Genomic DNA, 22402 nt, shown 5'->3' on the forward strand with positions numbered 1-22402 from the left:
AGGATTTTTTCCACTCTGAGGCTGCAGCAATGTTACACAATAAATTCAGTCCAGATACTCCCTCTCTCACACCCCAGATAACTAAATGTGGCGGCCAGATGATTAGAGCTGTGTATGTTCTCTCTCTACCTGTGCCATAAATAATAACACCGCTGTTTTCTCTAAACAGTAATTGATGGTGTATCTTAAGGCCACTGGCTGAGCCACCAGCAAAAAGAAGGGTGCCCGATTGCCGTGGCCAGAAGGTGTAAGCCTACTTCATCCTTGTGCTCTGAAGGACTACCGAAGTCCTGAGGTTTCTTCCCAGATCCTCCTGCCCAGCTGCCTCTGGAAACTTAGGCTGACATTTGTCATCTTAATGACAAACCTGCAGCTGATTATAATACAGAAGTGAGCACAGCAATGGTCAGTCAGGGAGCAGTGCATAAAACCAGGATGGTGTTTGGTTGCCTTTCTCTAGCCAAGTCTATTCATTTGGCAGAGCCTGAATGATGAAGCCATATCTAAACTCCATCTGAAAGGGTGCTGTGATCAACTAGCAATGTCTGCCACGAGCATTGCTGGGGAGGGGTTAGCATGTATGCTACGTGCATTCAGACCATAGATCCTCAAGTCTGCTGTTTTAGGGGGTTCTCATGTCAGATTTCCAGGGACTTTGTTCAACCTATGGTGCTTAATAAGATGTTCACTAATGGCAAAGGCTGTTGGATATTAGCTGAGTAAAATTTTGGGGTTTTCTGAACACAAATAACAAAGTCTGGAGAAAAATGCATGTAGTCACACATGGGTGTCCTTAACCCTGATTACTCTCCCTCCCTGATTATTCTCCCTCTGAGACACTGCAGCTGTGATTAAAGGCACAGCCTTAGGAAAAAAACAGTGCTGGATCTGACACCCAACCCTGTGAATGCTCTTAATCCCTCAGTCTCTGGGGTTCTCACGAGGATTTCTCCTCAGTGCTTATAAAGTCCTTTCTGACCACTACCAAAGCCGCTAGAATCTTGACCATGAGGGAATTAAGAACATAGTAACAACTAGCAGGTCTCACATAGCATGACTGATAACCTGCAGCGGGGCTGTGAGCCCGGGGTCCTTGCATGCAGTTCCCTGCTCTGCCCCTGCCAGGGAAGATCTGCAGTCCCTGTGGGGTGTGTCCCAAAGAGTTCTCAGGGTTGTGGAAAATGCAACTGTCAATCATGTGACCTGTAGGGTTACATGCGTCTGTGACTGTGGACTGATGTCATGGCTGGTACATAGTCTGCTTCAGGACAGCGAGCTCAGTCCTTGTGGGAAAAGAATGTTACATTGGGCAACATAACAGCAGAGCCTCGACATCCCCTCTCCCTCTGTACTAGTTTATTTTCTTTGCAGACTCTCCAGTTCACTTATCCTGGCATCCCACTCAGTCCTAGGTGGGGTGTGAAAGAAACAGGTTAGCTTTTCAGAGGTCCTGATTCCCACTGGACCACTGTAACGCTTGGGTATGAAGTGAGGTAGGTGGTGGGTGTTTGGGTTCCCTGGTGTTGATGGCTGAGATGACACCTGATTTCTAAAGTTGACCCCATCCTCCATCCCTGCTGGAGAGAATCACCTGCAGCTTTGATCTCCTGATGAGGGAATCAGGTAAGTATGGACAAGCTGAAGAGTTTCATTCCAGGACCCTCTCTGGGTGGACAGCCATGTCTACTTCCTTCTCAGAAGCCTTGTCTATGTTGAATAGTATTAATGTCACAACATTTGCTCTGGAAAGGAAAGTGTGCTTCTAGCGGGTTTTCTGTGCTCTCTAGAACTGGTTTCTCAGCATCCTCCTGACAGGGAGCTGGGCCCCAGCATTCACCTGCATTATCCCTGTGAGCACCCTGCTTCCAGATTGCCTGAGCTTTGTGGGCACGTTGGGACACCTGCTGGGGGTGAAGAAAAGGCCTGTACAGAGCTCCCAGCCTTTCTTACTTAGAGCATGAGCTCACCTTGTGTTCATGTTGCTGTCTTAAAGTGTAAACTTGTAGGAAGCTAAAAGAAGTAAAATTAAAGTTTACTCAATAGAGTGAAGAGAGAGAACAGTGTGGATGCTGAAATTGGACCATAAACAAGCAACTGGACAGTCAGAACCATCACCAAATCACTGAAGGCTCTTTGCCTGAATTAGATACAAGGGGAAATGTTAGCTCATGGCCCAGTTTGGAAAAGGTTTTTTTTTTCTTTAAAGTAATATCACAATTGAGGGCCCCTAACAATTAGGGTTCCCAGTCAGATGTCCCAGTTGGAAAGAGCCCCAGGGCTGAGTGGCTGGTCAGCTGGCCCACAGCCCAGGGCTTCCCACCTTCTGAGCCCCAGTGTCTCACAGGAGAAGGCCTGCTTCTTCCTTGCTTGTAGGACCAGGGACACTAAGCGTAAGAGGAGGTCCTGTGTCTTTGCCTGTTTGTACCCCAGTACCCACCCCCGCACACACACACACACCTGCAGGGCCCATGTGTGTTGGTACTGACTGAACTGTCATCCAGACAGATATTCAGATGCCGGGCTAAGGAGTCAGGCCCTGAAAATAATTTGGAGTTTTCCCCCTTGATTCTTTTCCCCATCATTTTTAAAATCTCTGTAGCCTCCTGCAAGATAAGTGACCTTAACTTCTCCTAAACATCCAGGTTTTACTAACAGGTCTTCTCTAGGAGACGGATAGGTAACAAAATGAAGTCAGAATTTCTTGCCAATAAAGCCCAAGCTATAACTTATGCCAGACAGAGATCACAGGCTCACTATCTGCCCCCGACAATAGCAAGTTACAGTGTCATTCACGGTGGGGAATGAAAACCGTGAGGGGTCCTCCCTGCCCAGCAGCCTGCAGCCCACCTGTTTCCTGATGTGCAGGAGCCTGACCCTGTGCTCATGGTCAGTGTGCTCTTAGAGAAGATGGTGGGAAACAAATGGCCAGTCATGTAATACCAGGCCCCAAAGGCACATGAAGTCACTCAAAAGGAATGGCCACTAAGGTCACGGTCAGATTCGAAAAGGGTGATGTCCGTGTCACATGCCACAGTGGCCTCGAAACACCTCAAGTATCCAGCAGGCAGTTATAAAAACATCTATCAGGTTCCAGAGCTGAAGTCAAGACTATTCAGAGACCCCTTGGCTGCACAGGGTCCTGTGGGCACAAGGGCAGTGCAGTACCAGGTGCTCTGTGACCTGAAATGAGACTCTTAGAGGAGGTTCAGGGAAAGTCCCAGGATGCAGGGAGACGACAGACTGTCCGTGCACCTTACTTATCTCGCCCCTGTCCTGTGCCTGGCACTGGTCCAGTTTGGGAGCTATGCTGACTGTATCCCAGCCCTCAAGTTACTAATCTCAGGTGGAGACAACGCACAGATAGTCCATCACAATTCAGTGTGGTGAGGACTCTCACAGAGAATTACATTTGTATTAGTGAAAAAATTAGTAAATATTCAATAATTACTCAGCCATGAAAAAGAATGAAATATTGCCATTTGCAGCAACATGAACGGACCAAGAGAATAAAGACAAATATCAGTTATACGTGGAATCTAAAAGTATAATACAAATGAATCTATATACAAAACAGAGACAGACTCAGAGATGTAGAAAACAAACTTATGGTTACCAAAGGGACAGGGAGAGAGGGAAGGACAAATTAAGAGTATGGGATTGGCAGATACACACCACTATTCATAAAACAGGTGAGCAATAGGGATTTACTATACAGCAGGGGGAATTTTACTCAATTTCTTGTAATAACCTATGATGGAATATAATCAGAAAAAATAACTGAATGACTATACTATATACCTGAAACTAAAACATTATTGTAAATCAACTGTACTTCAATATATTTTTTAAAAACCTAGTGAAGAATTTTCAACTGGAGGGATGACAGAGAATTTGGAGAGTGGCCATATTTGAGGAGAACCTTAATAAATGAGCTAGTAAAGAATTTCCTTATCTAAATCTAGCTGTGATTTGAATTTGGTCAAAGATAGGTTCAAACTCGAGGTGAGCAGGAGTCACAGGGTTCACATGGAGGGTCCTCTCCAGAAGGGGTGTCATCCCTCCTCTGCCAGGCAGCCCACCAGGGAGCCCCAGGTATGCCCTTTGGCAGGACTTGCAACCACAGAGCACAGGAGGTGGTTGGTTTCCTTGCATCCAGCCTCCCTGACTTTCTCTGTCGCTGTCTGTCTCTGCTTCCCCAGCATGGAGCCCAGTATTTTCCCACTTAGCATCTTCTCTCCGGGGACTCTGGACCATCCAGGCTTACAAAGCCCAGCAGAGGTTTCAGGACCTGTTCAACGCACAGCAGGATTTGCATTCAGGTCTGTAAGTTTCTGGAAATGATTTCAAAGGATGGGATGTGCTGCCTTCTGAGGCCTGACCTCCCTCTCAGGCGGCCTTGCTGGCCTGCACGTCTATGTGCTGCCTCATGTCCCCCTCTGCACACCTGCTCCCGCACTCCTTCCTCTCAGCATCCCTTCTATGCTCCCCTCTTTCCTGTCACATCCCTGCTTTTCTCCCCTGACTGGCTTAAGTTGTCCTTCCACCTCTGTGTCCCATGGCTTTCTGTATCTTTAGGAGGATGTCAATAAACTTTTTTTGGCAAAGAGCCAGATAGTAAATGTTTTAGGCTTTGTGTGCCACATTGCCTCTGTTGAAACTTCTCAACTTTCCTATTATAGCACAAAGACAGGCAAAGGTAATACATCAGCACATGGCCGTGGCTGTGTTCCAACTTTATCTACAGAACCAGGTGGTGGGCGGTTCTTGGCCTCCAGGCTGTAGTTTGCTGACTCTCTTTCCAGAGCCTGCAGGGCAGCAGAAGTGACTGAGGAAAATAATTTCCTGCTCATCAGATTTGCTGCCCACTTGATGTACATTATTCATTGTATCCATAAAGTTTTATTTCTAGGTAGAAATTTCAGAATTTCTTCTAAGTCTGAAATTTTGGCCTGTCTCTCCCATCCTTATTGTATTGATATTGTGAAGATAATAACTGCATTTTGAAAGCCACATGCAGATCCTGTTAGCTGATGGTCATTTAGACACCGGCTCCTAGAATAAACACTGTGCAGGGCCCTGTAGTAAGCGTGGAAGGTGCTGGAAGCAGAGCGTGAGCTGAGCTCTCTGCTATTGGAGAGCTGGGAACAGTCGACATGTGAGAGGATGAGCCTCAGCTGCAGGAAAGGGGGCCCAGCACTGCAGGAAATGCACCAATGAGACCATTTCTCCATCTTCTTTATGACAATCGTATTTCTGTTTATAACCTGTGGGTTGAATTTTTCAGTGCATGCTTCCCACAAAGCCCCTGGACTGATACCTATGTGTACCATATATTGTCTTGTGTCAGAACCTAGCTTTCTGGAATTTTCACGTTCCTGGGGTATGTAACTTTGCTGTCCTACCTCGTGTAAAAATCTTGTAGCTCAACTGAGCAAAGTGTATTTCCTTGTTCAAAGCAGCTAACATGGTTTTACTACTTGTTCATTATGCTTTCTACTGTTCACAAATCCAGAGGCTTGGTTCCTGCTTTTGACCACGTCCCGATGGCTCGCCGTGCGTCTGGATGTCCTCTGTGCCATCTTTGTCACCATTGTTGCCTTTGTGTCCCTGATCCTGGCAGAAAGTAAGTACAGATGTGCATAACTCTTTGTGGTATGCTTACAGTCTACAGCTTTGTTACAGTTATTAAATTCTTGCCACCTTCTCTAATATCACATACTGTTTGGTTCTAATGAATTGTGTTAACGTGTTTGCAGCACATGACTCCACAGTGTGGTCCACATGAAGTCATTTGTGTCTTGAGAACTTTTATCTTTTTATCTTTCTTTGAATGAGTTGAGGTCTATGCAGCTCTAGCAAGCTCACCTTCTGAACATTTCACACAGTGTCCCATGAGGAGAGAACCAAGTTTACCATTAAGATTTTTGTTCTACTTTAGGTTTTAGCTTTAGGGCTACTCAGGTCTCCTGGTTGTAGATGCTTGGTGCACTGGGGTGAGAAAGATTCTCTGTAGGAAAGAATAGTGTCCTCATTGCCGTGGATACCAGATGAGCAGGTGTTGGTGTGTGTGGCGTGAATTCACCATCCCTGACTATTCCATAGTAGCAGCATTGAACCTTTATTTTATTTTGCCACGCCATGCAGCTTGCAGGATTTAGTCCCTTGACCAGGGATTGAACTCTGGCCATGGCAGTGAAAGCACCAAATCCTAACCACTGGACCACCAGGGAATTCCCTGAATCTTTAATATGGAACAATGAGAGTAGTATTTTAGATTTAAAAGCACTGGCTCTTAAAACCCATTGCCTTGTTTTTTGTGGTTTCTCATGCAGCTACGTTCAGCAAAGAAAGTGAAATTACATAATGATTTTTCAAAGCATAATGATGAAAGTCTAACTAATGACATGATTCCTCACCTATATAATACTGTCAAGTGAATGTCAATCCCTTTGGGGTTAATGAACTCATCTAATAGTATTTCTGAATTCGTAATGGGTTTTTTTTTTTCACTGTATCATGGTCTCAGTCAATAGATAGTAAAAGTATGAGTAATACTATCATTACATGGAAATGATTTAAATATTGTAAAGGAGTCTTAGTAAAGTGACTGAAGGAGCTGGGCTCAGGGTTGAGAACGAGACTGACTTTATTCCCCTTCTTCTTCCTCACTTAGCTTTGGCTCCCGGGCAGGTGGGCCTGGTGCTGTCTCTCGCCCTCACGCTCCCGGGGATGATCCAGTGGTGCATCAGGCAAAGCATCGAAGCTGAGAACATGGTGATGTGTATCTTAACGCTCTTAACCTTTTCAAGCCTCCTTGCCATTAAATGACATAAAATCAATTCTTACGTAAAATAGCAAAACTGCTATTTTTACATCATGGTTAACAGTTTTTTACATCCTCCTCCACCTGTTTAACGTTAATGTAAAATAAAATATATACATCTTTTCCTCAGTCTTATGTGTGTCATGTCAGGAAGTTTCATGTTCATTCACAAACTGTATTCACATATAATAAATGTCTCTGTAGGAGGGAGGTTTTGAAATGCTAAAAAAAGTATAAGCTAATTTCTTAACATCTTGTTTATTTCTTTTTCTTAGTGGGTAATTCTTCATTTTTGGTAAAAGAAGAAATCAGTATTTTGAGGTTTGTTTATTAATAGGTTCCTCTGTCCCCCCTTTTAGCGTTTGATCTTGTAGATGCTGAACACCTGAATGTGCTGGTGTCCCTTCTTTCTGGTAGGATAAGCTCCCTCTTGGAGTGTGCTGTCAAAGGCGTGGAGTTATGGTTGTTTAGGAGACCTTAGTCAATATGTATATTACAGTCTCTTTTGAACATTTGCACCTTCTCCTAAAAGGGGAAAAACAAATAAAAATGAAATTCTATTATTTTCTTTTGTTCTTCTAACAGGGCAGAAAGTGACTAATTATTAAAAAGTTTTGATGACCGTCCACTTCTGCTCATCTGTAACAGATGGCTCTTCTGTAGTCACACATTACTGATTGGTGTCCATAAATATTCTTTTCTTTAACAAAACTATCTTGCTTTTTTATTCAGGTGTGAAAAGTGCATCAATAAAATCTTTGCATTCATTTCTCTAATTCTTTTAGTTTTGATATAATGTTGAAGGGAGTAGCTGTAAATGGCAGTGTTACAGGACGATGAACAAGTTTGCAAATCATCAAAGGCCTCATCAGTCTCCTACTTCTGTCCTTTGCAGATGCTAAGACCTGAGATATTCTTAACCATAGAAAAGCAGATATAAAGATATAAAAGCAGAATGTTTCATTTACAGTCTCTGAACATTCATAAACAAGACCCTCTGTTCCTGACTCAGGTGATGTCGTGTCTTTCAGATGATTTCAGTAGAAAGAGTAATTGAATATACAGACCTTGAGAAAGAAGCGCCCTGGGAATATAAGTATCGTCCACCGCCAGACTGGCCCCAAACCGGACGCATTGACTTTGTCCATGTGAACTTCAGGTACAGCTTGGACGGACCTCTGGTATTGAAGGATCTGACACCACTTATTGGCTCAAGTGAAAAGGTTTGTTTAAGCCGTTTGGATCTTTAAAATCCAGCTAAAGATTTATGCCATATCTGCTCTTGGCTTCCTTGTCAATGTGTCTGGGGGACCCTTTGTTCCTCCTGGATTTGGATTAGGTCAGTGACATCATAGGTGAATCTTTCTTGGAAGCTGACCATGGAATGGGGATCCCAGCATTTCTTCCCTGTGTTGCGAGCTGCCTCATGGTGGTTGGTGGGCCCTGGGCTCCAGAGCTGGGACTTAACCTGACCCAGGATATTATATGTGACACCTGATTATTCATGCGGAGTCTGGGAAGTCAGCCCTGGCTCCCTGTCACTAGCTCTCCAATATGGCATTCCTTTCCATCCTTTTTTCTTTGTATTTCTGAAATCTTCTTTTCCTCCATGATGCCCTTGAGTTGCAGCCTTCTCCTCTGTCTCTTGGCCCTCTCTGTAGACTTGTCCTCCACTTACCCACACTTTGGTGTCATCCCTCTGCCCTCCCACCCACAGACAGCTTCTTTCTTTAGCACAAATCTGATCCTTACTGGCCTGGGTGAGCTCCTGCTGGAACCATAGTGCAGCCCTAAGTTGACACCATCAGGGCCTGTGGCGCCAGCTTGTGGACACCAGAGAAGAGCCCAGAATCATCACTCAGTCAAGATAGAGGAACCAGGGTCCCCAGCTGGAAACATAGCCCAGAGCCTCCCTCAAAGTCAATGAAAGCATATTAAAGGGAGCAGGGGAAATTCACATGGGAGACGGCAAAGGGGTTTATGACCTGGTCCTGCTAGTGTCCATGTCTGCTGGCAGTGTTCCTTTCACATTCAGCTTGGGGCCCTCAGCTGGGACCAGGGCAGGGTCTTGAAGAAAAGACTAAACCAGAACAGACAAGGTGATAGGAAGCTCTTCCCCCACCTACCTCTCCAGCCTCGAGTCCTGACATACGCACACCCCCTACACTCGGGTCATGTGTAGTAGGTTCCCCCCAAAACCTCATCCTCCCAGCTTCCAGTGTGCACACACTGCCCCTTTACCTCCAAGACCTTCCCTTCTGTCATTGGGCTGGTGAAAGTCTCCTCATTTTCAGAGTCACCTCTAATGCATTTGCCTCTTCATGCCTCTCTCTGCTTCCACAGCATCTTATATATTCTTTTAAGATGGGGCTAATGATACACCTGTGTTCATAGCAGCCAAAAGTTGGAAGCAACCCAAGTGTCCATGATGAAAGTGACAGATGAATAGATAAACAAAATGTGGTGTATCCTTACAATGAAATCATATGCAGCCTTAAAAAAGGAAGAAAATTCTGACTCATGGATGAACCCTGAGGACATCATGATATATGAAATAAGCCAGACACAAACTGAACCAATACTGTGTGATTCCATTTATATGGGGTTCCTAGAGTTATCACATTCTTAAAGACAGAAAGTAGAATGATGGTCTCCAGGGACTGAGGGAGAAGAATGGGGAGTTGTTGTTTAATGGGTACAGAATTCCACTTTTACAAGAGAAAACATATTCTGGGGGTTGGTTGCACAACTTAACACTATAATCACCTGAAAATACTTAAGCTAGTAAATTTTATGTTATATGTATTTTACCATAATTAACATAAAAGATATAGCATCTGTGGTATGCTTTGTAATTTTGGGTCTGTATCTCACAGAACCCTGAGGCTTCTTAAGATCAGGGAGCATCTTTTTTTTTTTTTTTTTTTTGGGGGGGTACACCAGGTTCAATCAACTGTTTTTATACACATATCCCCATACTCCCTCCCCTCCCTGATGCCCCCCTCTCGAGTCCCCCCCACCCTCCCTGCCCCAGTCCTCTAAGGCATCTTCCATCCTCGAGTTGGACTCCCTTTGTTATACAACAACTTCCCACTGACTATTTTACAGTTGGTAGTATATATATGTCTGTGCTACTCTCTCGCTTCTTCTCAGTTTCCCCTTCACTCCCCGCCCCCTCCCATACCTCGAGTTCTCCAGTCCATTCTCTGTATCTGCTTCCTTGTTCTTGTCACTGTATTGTATGCTAACTCACATATACGGAATCTAAAAACAGGGAGCATCTTATTTTCATCCTTCTTCCCCAGAAAGTGGCATTTTGCAGGACGCAGAGAGGGTGCTGAGGGACTGCTGGCTAGGAGGGTGAGTGAGTAAAACACAAGTATGAGCAACCAGTAACCAACATACACACACACAAGACAACTCCATTAACAACAAATTCCGTAGTGTGTTACATATTTAAATCACCACTCTTTAAGACTCTTTCCACCACAGCCCTATCTAGTGGAGTATAGCCATAATGTAATGAATGATACCCTTGTGAAAGAATCATTATTCAACTTAGTGCCCAAATGATACACAGGGAGCAGCTTCAGTTAGTCACAGGGCAAAAGCTGGTTCCTAATTATTTCCAGTTTCATTGGAAGAAGGTGAGGACTGCTATATCTGAAAATATTAATCACAGCTCTTGATGCAGTCCTGTCTGTGACAGCTCTGTAGATGATGTTTGCTTACTTACAGCACTGTATCCATTAGATTTCCCATTTTCAACATAATTCCATGAATTTGCATATGTTTTAAATTTTCCCCAAAGCCATAAAACATGAATTATCTAAGAAACTTCGTAGGACAACTTAGGAACATAAGAGATTTCCATCTTAAAACCCCCAAATCATAGGATTATGATTGAGATTCTGAAATGTTTGAGGGAAAATTGAATTTGGAGGCTGAAGTATAATAACTACAATAACTTGACTTTTGATTTGTATCTTGGTCCATTCACAGTATCATAATTAACTTCATTTCTGTGTTTGGAGATTATACTTGGACAGTGTGTTCATGAAGCTATTTCACTCCACCTGTGTACATTCCAGGTTTCCTCTCCTGAACACCTGCCCCAGCCCCTTTACTCGAGGACACCCCTTTGGTGTTGGGTTTGATTGAGAGAGGCTGCTGCGGGGGAGGACGTGGAGTGAGCCAGCCCAGCAGAAGTGGCTTTATTGTCTTTCCATCGTTTCCTCTGCTGTCCTGATTCATGGAAATTAGAGGGAAAGACCTTGCTATAATGTGCAAAAATATTAGCTTCCTACGTTTTCTTCTTTTTTACTGATTCGACAAGAAGAAGTAATAGGAACTTTGCAGGTTTCCATTTCATGGAAGAAATAGCAAGTAAAAATAAAGACCCAAAATGAAGCTCCCGAGGCTTCCCGGTCAGATTCTGAACATGGGCTGCGTTTTTCATTTAGATGATTTTTAGTTGATTTGATCATTTAGAGAGTGCTGGGCCATTTTAAAGCATTTTCCAGCTCTAGAGGTAGATTGATTTGGATTTGTTTTTTTCTTTTTCCTTGATCAGAGCTGTTACTTGCATAATGCATTTTTACAGATGCTTGCTAGACTTTGCTATAATGTGCAGAAATATTACCTTCATACATTTTCTCCTTTTTCACATAATATTTTCCCAGCAACGCCTCCGCTCACTCCCAGGTGGCCGCACATCCCCTGCTGGCTTCCTGATTCCTTGTGACTCAGACTGTGATGCTGGGCCCAGCAGCACCTGCATCACCTGGAGCATCTTAGAAATGCAGACTCTCAGGCCCCCCAGACCTCTTGACTCCGCATCGCATTTGAACAAGACCTCCCAGTAAAGTCCTTTCTCTCCCACAGGCAATTTTTGATGACTGATAACCTATGATTTCCAAGAAACATTCTTTAACAGTTTGAAATTGAGGCATGAATCACCCAAACCCCTCTTGTGTCTGAGCATGAGGCTCTAGAAAGTTCTTTGCCACCTACCCTACAGATTTACTTTTATATTCTGCAAATCATACCTTTACATCAAAATGTAATTCTTTGTGATTCCAGTATATTTATTTGTGTCTTTTCAGTGGCGTCTGTCTTCATCACAGGCAGTTTTCATCCTGCTGGCTGGCCTTCCCCACCCCAGCCTCTCGCGGGGACTGGAGGTAGCTCATCACAGGCTCAGCCCTGCCTGGGCTCAGAGTCAGAGACAGCCCAGCGTAGCCGTGTATGTGAGGCTCTTCCACCACCTGATGGGATCAAATATGAGTCTTGCTGCCCCAAGCAGGGCACTAGGTCCCTCTGGCCTTTCCCAGGCACCATGTGTCCCACTTAGCTGCAGGTTTCACTCCCAGCCCAGCTCTGGTGTCAGTTCTTCCTACTGACAGCCAGCCCACCTGACCTCAGGTAGCCTCTTTGCTCGGAGATGTTGTCCCTTTTGTCCCACTCACCATGTTATATGTACCAATATCCATATCATGCTTTAACTCTCTGGCCCTAGGATCTACATGGTAGGCCTGTTCCTTTAACTGCAACTACACCTCTCCCCACTTTCTCTCTTCTAGCTACACAGAGGGACATAATAAGGTGCCAGGCCATCCAGGTGATAAGGAGGCCATCAGCTGAATGGAAAAGTGGGCAGCCCCTATTGGCTTGAGCCCATCTTGAGACTTATGGGCTCTGTTATTTCAGGCAGACTAATTAACTTATAAGCCTCAATCTTTTCTTTTGCAAAATGAAAGTGACAAGACCTAACCTCTAGGATAGTTGTACATCCTGAACAAGATAAGACACATAAAGCACTCAGCTTGGAGACCAGCAGAGTAAATGCTTGGACAAAGAAAGCTGTCACTTTCATAGGGTGTAAAAAATGACCTTAACCACTAACGCTGTGTAAATTGTCTGTCCATGAAAATGAGGGGTTACCTGTTTGCAATTGTATTTATGGCTGTAGGATCCATCCGCCATGTCTGGCTTTCTGTCTAGCTGATCTTATACCTAAACAATATGGTAATAAATTTTTGCATACATTTCTCTAGCCTGAGTTAAAAAACCTCAGCTCCCCACAGAAGCCTCTTTTGTGTAGGACTTCATAGGTAATACAAATAGTACAAAGGCAAATCCCATTTACATCCTGCTATTAACACATTCAGTCCAGTTGAAGAAATAAGAAAAAGGCTATATTAGTTTTATAAGATTGAAGGTGATAATTTTTATGGGACTTTAGATGAAGATGATATGACATCTGTTAGTGTTGGAAGAAGTCCACCTGAGGGGACAGGGAGAGCATTTCTGAGGAATTGGACATGTGACACAGACTTAGTGACCTGTGGTTAGGGTTTCAGCGGGTGGAAATGCACATGAAAGGCCTTCTAAGAGGTGGGATCAGCATAAGTGAGGGCTCGATGCCCTGACTGACTGAGTGAAGACTTAGGCACCTGCAGAGCATTCAGGGAAATGAACTACCAGGTGTGCAACATATTGTCATGTTCAGCCCTCACAACTACCTAGAGATCCCAAGGAAGCTGACTCGTGGAGATGAAAGATGTGGAGAGGTTAGTGAAGACAGTTTTGTAAAAGAGATTTTCCAGGGTGGAGTGACAGGCACAGAATCGCCTGCAGGAGTTTAATCTGAGGAGTGAGTGCAGATGCAGGAGGCAGGGAGCCAGTAGCTGCGGTGCCTCCAGCGAGACGTCAGGGTAAAGTGATTCCACTTTTTGGAATCAAACTGATGTCGATGAAAACAAAGTTATAACACCCAGATTTCTGAATGTGCAGAGAAAGAAGTGGGAATAGAAATTGGTATCACATTTCTGGAGGGCAGGTGGGCAGTACTAAGCAGGTTTCTCTGAAAATGTTCATCCCTGATTCTCAGCATTTCCACATCTGAGAATTTATCTTACAAAAATCATTAAGGTTATTTGCAAAGATTTAGCTTCTGTTTAACACAGAAGTATTTATAATAGCAAAATATTGGAGACTGCCTAAATATCCACCAGTAGGAGGTTTATTAAATGACTACATATGCTGTAATATTATGTAGCCATGAAAATAAATATTTTTATGAAATACTAAAAACAGATCACAACAGTATGTTCATATTAATCCCATTTTGTTTAAATATATGAATTTGTATCTTTAAGAACACATACACACACAAATCTACATCAACATCTTAAGGATGGTTTTATCAGAGTGCTGGGGTGATGGCTAGTATTTATTTACGTTTCAAATTCATTTGCACTGTTTATGATTAAGTAAAGAATTTGTTTTCTTTTGTTTTTTAAGAGGTAATGCAGCCTGCCATTCAGGTGCTGATTGTGGGCATTAAAATAAGGGTCTGAGTCATGAAACACTGCAGGAGTAGAGTCTTTAGGGCTTGGCACCATGCTGGACTCAGGGAAAGCTTGGAAGTAAGGTGGATGTTGTTAGCCCGTGAGCCTGGGAAAGAAGTTATGAGATGAAAGTGGAGCAGTCAGAGGAACGGGCTGTTTTGTGTGGGGCATTGGGTGTTGATCATGTTGAGTATGATGTGTGAAGAGAGATCCAGGTGCAAATGTCTAATAAGTTGGTGTGGTCGTCAGAGGCCAACCCTGGGCTGTTGGGAAAACAGAAATAGACAGTTGCAAAGCAGCTAAAATAAGACTGTCTTCAAGGGTCTTTGGTGTCAGGAATATTATAAACTTACTGATACTGGTGACACTTTCCATGGACAATTGTAAAACCCATTAGTGACCGGGGAAAGACTTTCAGGCTGTAGTTTTGATGACTGAATGGTAGAAATAGCCAGAGCTGGGTTTACTTTGAGTCTCCTTTTGCTTACTCTCCTCACTGGAACTTGGGGCTCGCAGTCCTGTGGTTGTGATCAGCCTGTGGGCAGTGTCCTTGCTGTTTCTCAGCCATTTACATGAAGTCTACACATGTTCCCATTTGCACAGATGGATCAGTTTCAGTAGAGCTGATAGTGTGGGAACATATACACATTCTCACAAAACAGTTTTCACCTGTGTCCTGATGTGTGTCAATTTACGTATGAGAACACCCAGAAATACAGGCTTACTTGATTTCTTTGTTTCACAGGTAGTGCTTTTTTTTTTTTTTTTAAACTGAACATTTGTGGCAACCCTGCATCAAGGAAGTGCATCAGTGCCATTTTTCCTACAGCATTTGCTTGCTTTGTGTCTCTGTGTCACATTATGGTAATTCTTGCAATATTTCAAAGTTTTCATCATAGTATTTGTTGTGGTGATCTGTGATCTGTGTTACTATAACCCAATGAAGGCTCAGATGATGGTTAGCATTATTTTAGCAATAAAATATTTAAATATTAAAGTATTTACATTGTTTTTCAGACAGTGCTATTGTACACTTGATAGAATATGGTATAGTGTAAAAATAACTTATATGCACAGAGAAACAATAAAATTCATGAGACTTTATTTTGCAATATTCACATTACTGCGGTGGTCTGGAACCAAACCTGCAATATTTTTGAAGACTATCTGTATACAGAATATATGAGAGAGAGATATATATATATGCACTAGGACCTGCCTATATACAGAGACTGGCTCATCTATATGATATAGATTAGGTTTAATATAAAGTACGAAATGGCTTCAAAGATGATAAAATTAGCTAAAATCACTTTTCTTACATTTAACCTTTATAAACATAAATTAGAAATACTATGATTGATTTTTATAGACTAAGATTCAAAACTTTGGAGGTATTCAAATAAGAAAATATGAAAAGTACCAAGCATTCTGATTACACTGCTCAGAAAGATTTAGTTTTCTATGTGAAGCTGCTAGTTTTTAAAATTTACTGAATTAATTTACAAATGATTGCAAACATGTCTTACACCCCTGATGAATTCCAGATACCTAAATAGAGATGAATTCATCTCTTGGGATGCTCCCATGAGGGAATTTGCAGTTGGGCAAGCTCATTGGTTAAAAAAAAAAAAAGCCAGTTTCTGAATACATATTTGAATGCACACAGCTAAAAGCCAGTTTTTACAGTATAGTTTTATTCCTGGCCAGCATTTTACCTACATTATACAGATTCTTTTTTTTTTTTTCAAGCTCTTTATTGGAATATAATTGCTTTACACTCTTGTGCCAGTTTTTGAGGTACACCAAACTGAATTAGCTGTATTTACACATATATGCCCATATCCCCTCCCTCCCACGACTCCCTCCCACCCTCCCTATCCTGGCCCTCTAAGTCATGACCCATCATCCAGTTTAGCTCCCTATATTATGCAGGAACTTCCCACTAGCTATCTATTTTACATTTGGTAGTGTATATATGTCAGTGCTACTCTCACTTCATCCCAGCTTCACCTTTGCCCCCCCACCCCATGTCCTCAAGTCCATTCTCTACATCTGCATCTTTATTCTTGCCCTGCCACTGGGTTCATCACTACCATTTTTTTCTAGATTCCATATATATGAGTTAGCATACGGTATTTGTTTTTCTCTTTCTGGCTTACTTCACTCTGTATGACAGACGCTAGGTCCATCCACCTCACTACAAATAACTCAATTTCATTCTTTTTTATGGCTGAGTAATATTCCATTGTATATATGTGCCACATCTTTATCCATTCATCTGTTGATGGGCATTTAGGTTGCTTTTATGTCCTGGCTATTGTAAATAGTGCTGCAATGAACATTATGGTACATGTTTTGTTTTGGATTATGGCTTCTTCTGGGTATATGCCCAGGAGTGGGAATGCTGGGTCATATGGTAGTTCCATTTTTAGTTTTTTAAGGAACCTCCAAACTGTTTTCCATAGTGGCTGTACCAACTTACATTCCCACCAACAGGAGGGTTCCCTTTTCTCTACACCCTCTCCAGCATGTATTGTTTCTAGATTTTTTTAATTGATGGCCATTCTGACTGGTGTGAGGTGATACCTCATTGTGGCTTTGCCATGCATTTCTCTAATGATTAGTGATGTTGAGCCTCTTTTCATGTGTTTGTTAGCCATATGCATGTCTTCTTTGGAAAAATGTCTATTTAGGTCTTCTGCCCATTTGTGGATTGGGTTATTTGCTTTTTTGGTATTAAGCTGCATGAGCTGCTTGTATATTTTGGAGATTAATCCTTTGTCAGTTGCTTCATCAGCAAATATTTTCTCCCATTCTGAGGGTTGTCTTCTTGTCTTATTTATGGTTTCTTTTGCTGTGCAAATGCTTTTAAGTTTCATTAGGTCCCATTTGTTTATTTTTGGTTTTATTTCCATTATTCTCAGTGGAGTGTCAAAAAGCATCTTGCTTTGGTCTATGTCATAGAGTATTCTGCCTATGTTTTTATACAGATTCTTTAACCTTATTGTTAGTGCACTTAATTTTTCTCTGCTTTCGTTTTAATGACTAGAGTGACACTTGACATGTATCTTTCCAAGGTACAATTGTAAGGATTAATTTGTTTATAGAATGCCTTTTGAAGTGCTCAGATGAAAGTTCCCATATAAATAGCAAATGTTATGTTGTTGTTGAACTCATTATGTGTATTTTGTCTACTGACCACTGTCTTTCAAGACAATGAGAACTGCATTTTATAATTTTAAGATGTTTTCTTTCAAGACAGAATATAACTAAGATATTTAATATCGGGCAGTGATTTAGTTTCTCTACCAAAGAATAATTCCTCTTAAATAATAGATCCCTGAGAAAGTACTTGTTTATGGATAACTCTTCTGACTTGACTTGTTGACATCTCTGTAAATTTACCCACATAATTATCAAGGTCAAAATACCCAGAGAGAAGGAATAAAGATAATTTAAGCTGACTTCTTATGGGCCACTTAGGAGACTGTTGGCTTTTCACTACCAGTAGATGGATTCTGTTATTTTTAACTCTTCTTGGGACCAGGGGGTCTCAACCAAGGGACATTTATCAATGTCTTCCATTTTTGGTTGCCACAGTTTGGGGGATGTTTCTGGTATCTAGTGAGTAGAGTCCATGGGTACTGATAAACATCCTACACTATATAGGACAGGCCCCCAACCCTTCAACAATGACTAATCTGGCCCACAGTGTCAACAGTGCCATGGTTGAGAAACTTATAGATTACTCTTTATATAGAACTTTTAAAATTCATCTTCAACAATCAGGGTTTCTCCCAGGTTTGTTGCATCTTGTTAATTCTTTATCCCTCCTATGTCTCCTTACAGCTTGGCATTGTGGGAAGAACAGGAGCTGGAAAAAGTTCCCTCATCTCTGCCCTTTTTAGATTGTCAGAACCTGAAGGTGGCATTCAGATTAGTGGGATCTGGACAAGAAACATTGGACTGCATGATTTAAGGAAGAAGATGTCAGTTGTACCTCAGGTATACCCTTCAGAGCATTCTCACATGTTCTTTTTATAAGGCACTGAAGTTTAATTGCTTTTAATTTGATTGTTTTTTTTTTCAAATTGCATGAGATGGTTGATCCTTTTTCCCCCAATAGAGCATATATTTAGTAGCAGGTATTTTCAAACACATATTTTCATCAGATACCAGGTTTTGTGTGTGTGTGTGTGTGAGATTTAGTAACTTACCCAGATAAGTTTCTGAACTCAGACTTCCTCAGGTGCCACAGTTTTATGCACTGATAGGCACATAATTCTGAGAACAAAATGATAAATTGTTTCGCACTGGAGAGGTTCCTATAGGGAAACACAAATGTTAAATGTCTTACAGATGGAATTTTGCTGTAGGAAAGAAAGCCACCTTTTCAAAGGTGATTATCTCCCTGGAGGACTTTCTGTGAAACTGTGGGGCTTTGAGAATAACAGGGTATATAGATGCTTTGGGGAGACTTTTAGAATTCAGCCATTAGTTAGTGATTTTAACCAGGCAAGCAGTACAGAATAGGGAGGGAGAACACAGAACATGGAATTCCATCTCTGTGCACCTCCGTTTTCTCCCCTCTACAAGGCAGCTAACAGTACCAACTCCTCGAGCTGTTTTGAGGACTAAATAGGTCAGTGTGTATGGAATAGGACTGGTACATGGCTGCTGTGATGGTGGAGCGTTGAATTGACCATCTCTTCCTGGGCTCTGATTCTGTTTTCTTTTCTTCTGCTTCTTAAAGAAGTATGACTTTTAGCTAGTGTTTTGGAGATTGGATTATATGCACAGTAGAAACTCCTGTCATTCCTTGTGGTTCATTCACTCAACATAATTCAGAGAATATTTACTGAACAATTACTATCCTCCAGGTATATAGCCAAGAACATCATAGGCCTTGTACCTTCATCTTCATCCTGCCCTCTGCTTTGACAGACTTGTTGATTTGAGATTTTTTAATTTTGAGGGTTTTTTTTTTTTTAATACTCTACAATCATCAAGGGAGGCTCAGGAAAACACCCTCTTGAAATGAGAAATACAGACAGGAGAGGAGACAAAAAGAACAGGTAAATGTGCATCCTGGAATGCGGGTATAATGTGCTCTGAAATGCCTGTTTATTAGGAAGCATATCGAACATGGCACCCAAAGGAAGGAGAATGTGGACTTGTGCCTTATGACTGAGTACAGCTGTTGCTACCTACCTCTGTTCTCTAAAGTAACTGGAATTGGTATAAGTACTTTTGAAATCAAGATATTCCTTTCAGGGCTTCCCTGGTAGCACAGTGGTTAAGAATCTGCCTGCCAATGCAGGGGACATGGGTTCGATCCCTGGTCTGGGAAGATCTCACATGCCCCAGAGCAACTAAGCCAGTGCGCCACAGCTACTGAGCCTACAAGCCACAACTAATGAGCCCATGCTCCACAACTACAGAAAGCCCGAGAGCAGCAATGAAGACCCAACACAGCCAATAAATAAAAATAAATACAGAAATTTATTTTTAAAAAAGATAATCCTTTCAGACTACAGTGAGATGCTACCTCACACCCCTTAAGATGTCTACTATCTTAAAACAAAAAACAAAAAACAAATGTTGGAAAGGATATGGAGAAATTAGAATCCTCGTGCTTTGCTGGTCGGAATGCACAGCTGCTATGGAAAACAAGATGGAGCTTCCTCAGAAAAGTTAAAAATAGAATTATCATATGATGTAGCAATTCTACTTTAGGGTATAAACCCCAAAATTGAAGCAGGGTCTTGAAGAGATTTCTGTACATTCATATTCATAGCAGCATTATTCACAATAGCAAAATGGTAGAGGCACCCAGGAGTCCATTGACAGAGGAATGGTTAAACAAAATGTAGTGCATATACGAGGGTGAGTCAAAAATTATCCACACTCTGGCTGTAGAATTTATTTCAATTAACTTTTAGAAAAGACACATACATTATTTTTCAACATAATCTCCTTGCTTTTCAATACACCTTGTCCATCTGTCAACAAGCTTTTGTATTCCCTCATTAAAAACTGTCTTATGCTGAGCTGCAAGCCATGAATGCATCGCTGTCTTCACTTCTTCATCAGAAGTGAATCTTCATTCTTGTAGGGTTGCTTTCAGGGGACCAAACAGATGAAAGTCCCACAGAGCAAGATCAGGACCACAGGGAGGATGCTTTAACACCTCAAAACGAAGCTTTTGCAGAGTGTCGACAGTGTGGGCAGAAGTGTCGACAGTGTGGGCAGAAGTGTGCAGTCGTGCATTGTCATGCAAGATCACAATGCCTTTGGATGGCAGTCCTCTGCCTTTAATCTGAAGTTTAGGCTTCAGCACAAACTTTTCGAAACCGAGGTCTGTTATGGATTATTTCATAGGCAGGACCATGGCTGATTTGCAAATGATTTGTCACTTAATCCACTGTCACTCGTCCAACCGACTGAATCATTTCACGTGTATGCTCAATGTTGTCATCAGCCGTGTATGTGATGGCTAACACTTGTGCAACCTTCCTTGAACTTCTCTATCCATTCATACACACTTCTTTGCCACAAAACACTTTCTCCATACTGCACACAGTTTTCAATAAATAATGGCACCAGGTGCACCCTCAGACCACAAAAACATCACTGCACACTGCTCTTCTTTCATGCAAATCACAAGTGGGGCATCCATTTTTACTCACACCACAGTTACAAATGATGTAACACGTTGACACCTGTGCAGCAGTGACTGGGAAGACAGTAGCCTTGAACAGAAATCACTGATAGGACAGTGCGGCCAACAAAAGTTTTTATATCATTGGAGTGCAGATAATTTTTGACTCACCCTCATACATACAGTGGAATATTATTCAGCCTTATAAAGGAAGGAAATTTTGACACATGCTATAAGACAGATGAACCTTAAGGACATTCTGCTAAGTAAAATAAGGCAGTCACAAGGACAAATATGGTATGATTCTACTAATCTGAGGTACCTAGAGTAGTCAATTAATGGGGACAGAAAGTAGAATGGTGGTTGCCAGGAGCTGCCAGGATGGAGGAGTGGGCAGTTCTTGTTTAATGGGTACAGAATTTCAGTTTTGCAGGATACAAGGAGTTCTTTGACTGGATGGTGATGATGGCTATACAACAATGTGAATGCATTTAATACCATTGCACTGTACATTTAAAATGGTTAAGGTAGTAAATTTTATGTGTATTTTACCACAATTAAAACTACATGTAGGGACTTCCCTGGTGTTCCAGTGGTTAAAAATCCACCTGCCAGTGCAGCGAACACAGGTCCGATCCCTGGTCCAGGAAGATCCCACATACTGGGAACAACTAAGCCCATGTACCGCGTGAGCTCTAGAGCCTGAGCTCTAGAGCCTGAGAGCTGCAACTACTGAGCCTACATGTCTAGAGGCCATGCTCTGCAACAAGAGAAGCCACCACAATGAGAAGCCCTCACACCTCAATGAAGAGTAGCCCCTACTCGCCGAAACTAGACGAAATATGCACATGGCAATGATGACCCAGTGCAGCCAAAAAAAAAAAAAAAAAAAACCTACATGTAAAAGAATGACATTAGAACACTCCCTAGCACCATACACAAAAATAAACTCAAAATGGGTTAAAGACCTAAACATAAGGGCAGACACTGTAAAACTCTTAGAGGAAAACATAGGCAGAACACTCTCTGACATAAATCACAGCAAGATCTTTTTTTGACCCCCCTCCTAGAGTAATGAAAATAAAAACAAAAACAAACAAATGAGACCTAATTAAACTCAAAAACTTTTGCACAGCAAAGGAAAGCATAAACAAGGTGAAAAGACAACCCTCAGAATTGGAGAAAATATTTGCAAATGAAACAACTGACAAAGGATTAATTTTCAAAATATACAAGCAACTCATGCAGCTCAATATCAAAAATACAACCCAATCAAAAAATGGGCAGAAGACCTAAATAGACATTTCTCCAAAGAAGACATACAGGTGGCCAACAAACACATGAAGAGATGCTCAACATTGCTAATTATTAGAGAGATGCAAATCAAAACTACTATCAGGTATCACCTCACACTGGTCAGAATGGCAATCATCAGAAAGTCTACAGGCACTTCCCTGGTAGTGCACCAGTTAAGAACCCGCCTGCCAATGGAGGGGACACAGGTTTGAGCCCTGGTCTGGGAGGATTCCATATGCCTTGGAGCAACTAAGCCTGTGAGCCACA

At 42.1% G+C, this 22402-nt stretch overlaps 1 protein-coding gene across 1 annotated transcript in view; it reads left to right on the forward strand.

Moving 5' to 3' along the window:
* The window catches only part of LOC130835712 (ATP-binding cassette sub-family C member 4-like), a 153346-nt gene that overhangs the window by 95094 nt on the left and 35850 nt on the right, over positions 1-22402 (forward strand). The window contains exons 22-26 of the mRNA XM_057707474.1: positions 4200-4319; positions 5513-5623; positions 6674-6774; positions 7855-8046; positions 18028-18183. Coding sequence (XP_057563457.1) covers positions 4200-4319; positions 5513-5623; positions 6674-6774; positions 7855-8046; positions 18028-18183 — 680 coding nt within the window. The remainder of the gene's footprint in view (positions 1-4199; positions 4320-5512; positions 5624-6673; positions 6775-7854; positions 8047-18027; positions 18184-22402) is intronic.

Source organism: Hippopotamus amphibius, chromosome 14 (assembly GCF_030028045.1).
Source record: "Hippopotamus amphibius kiboko isolate mHipAmp2 chromosome 14, mHipAmp2.hap2, whole genome shotgun sequence".
NCBI lineage: Eukaryota > Metazoa > Chordata > Mammalia > Artiodactyla > Hippopotamidae > Hippopotamus > Hippopotamus amphibius.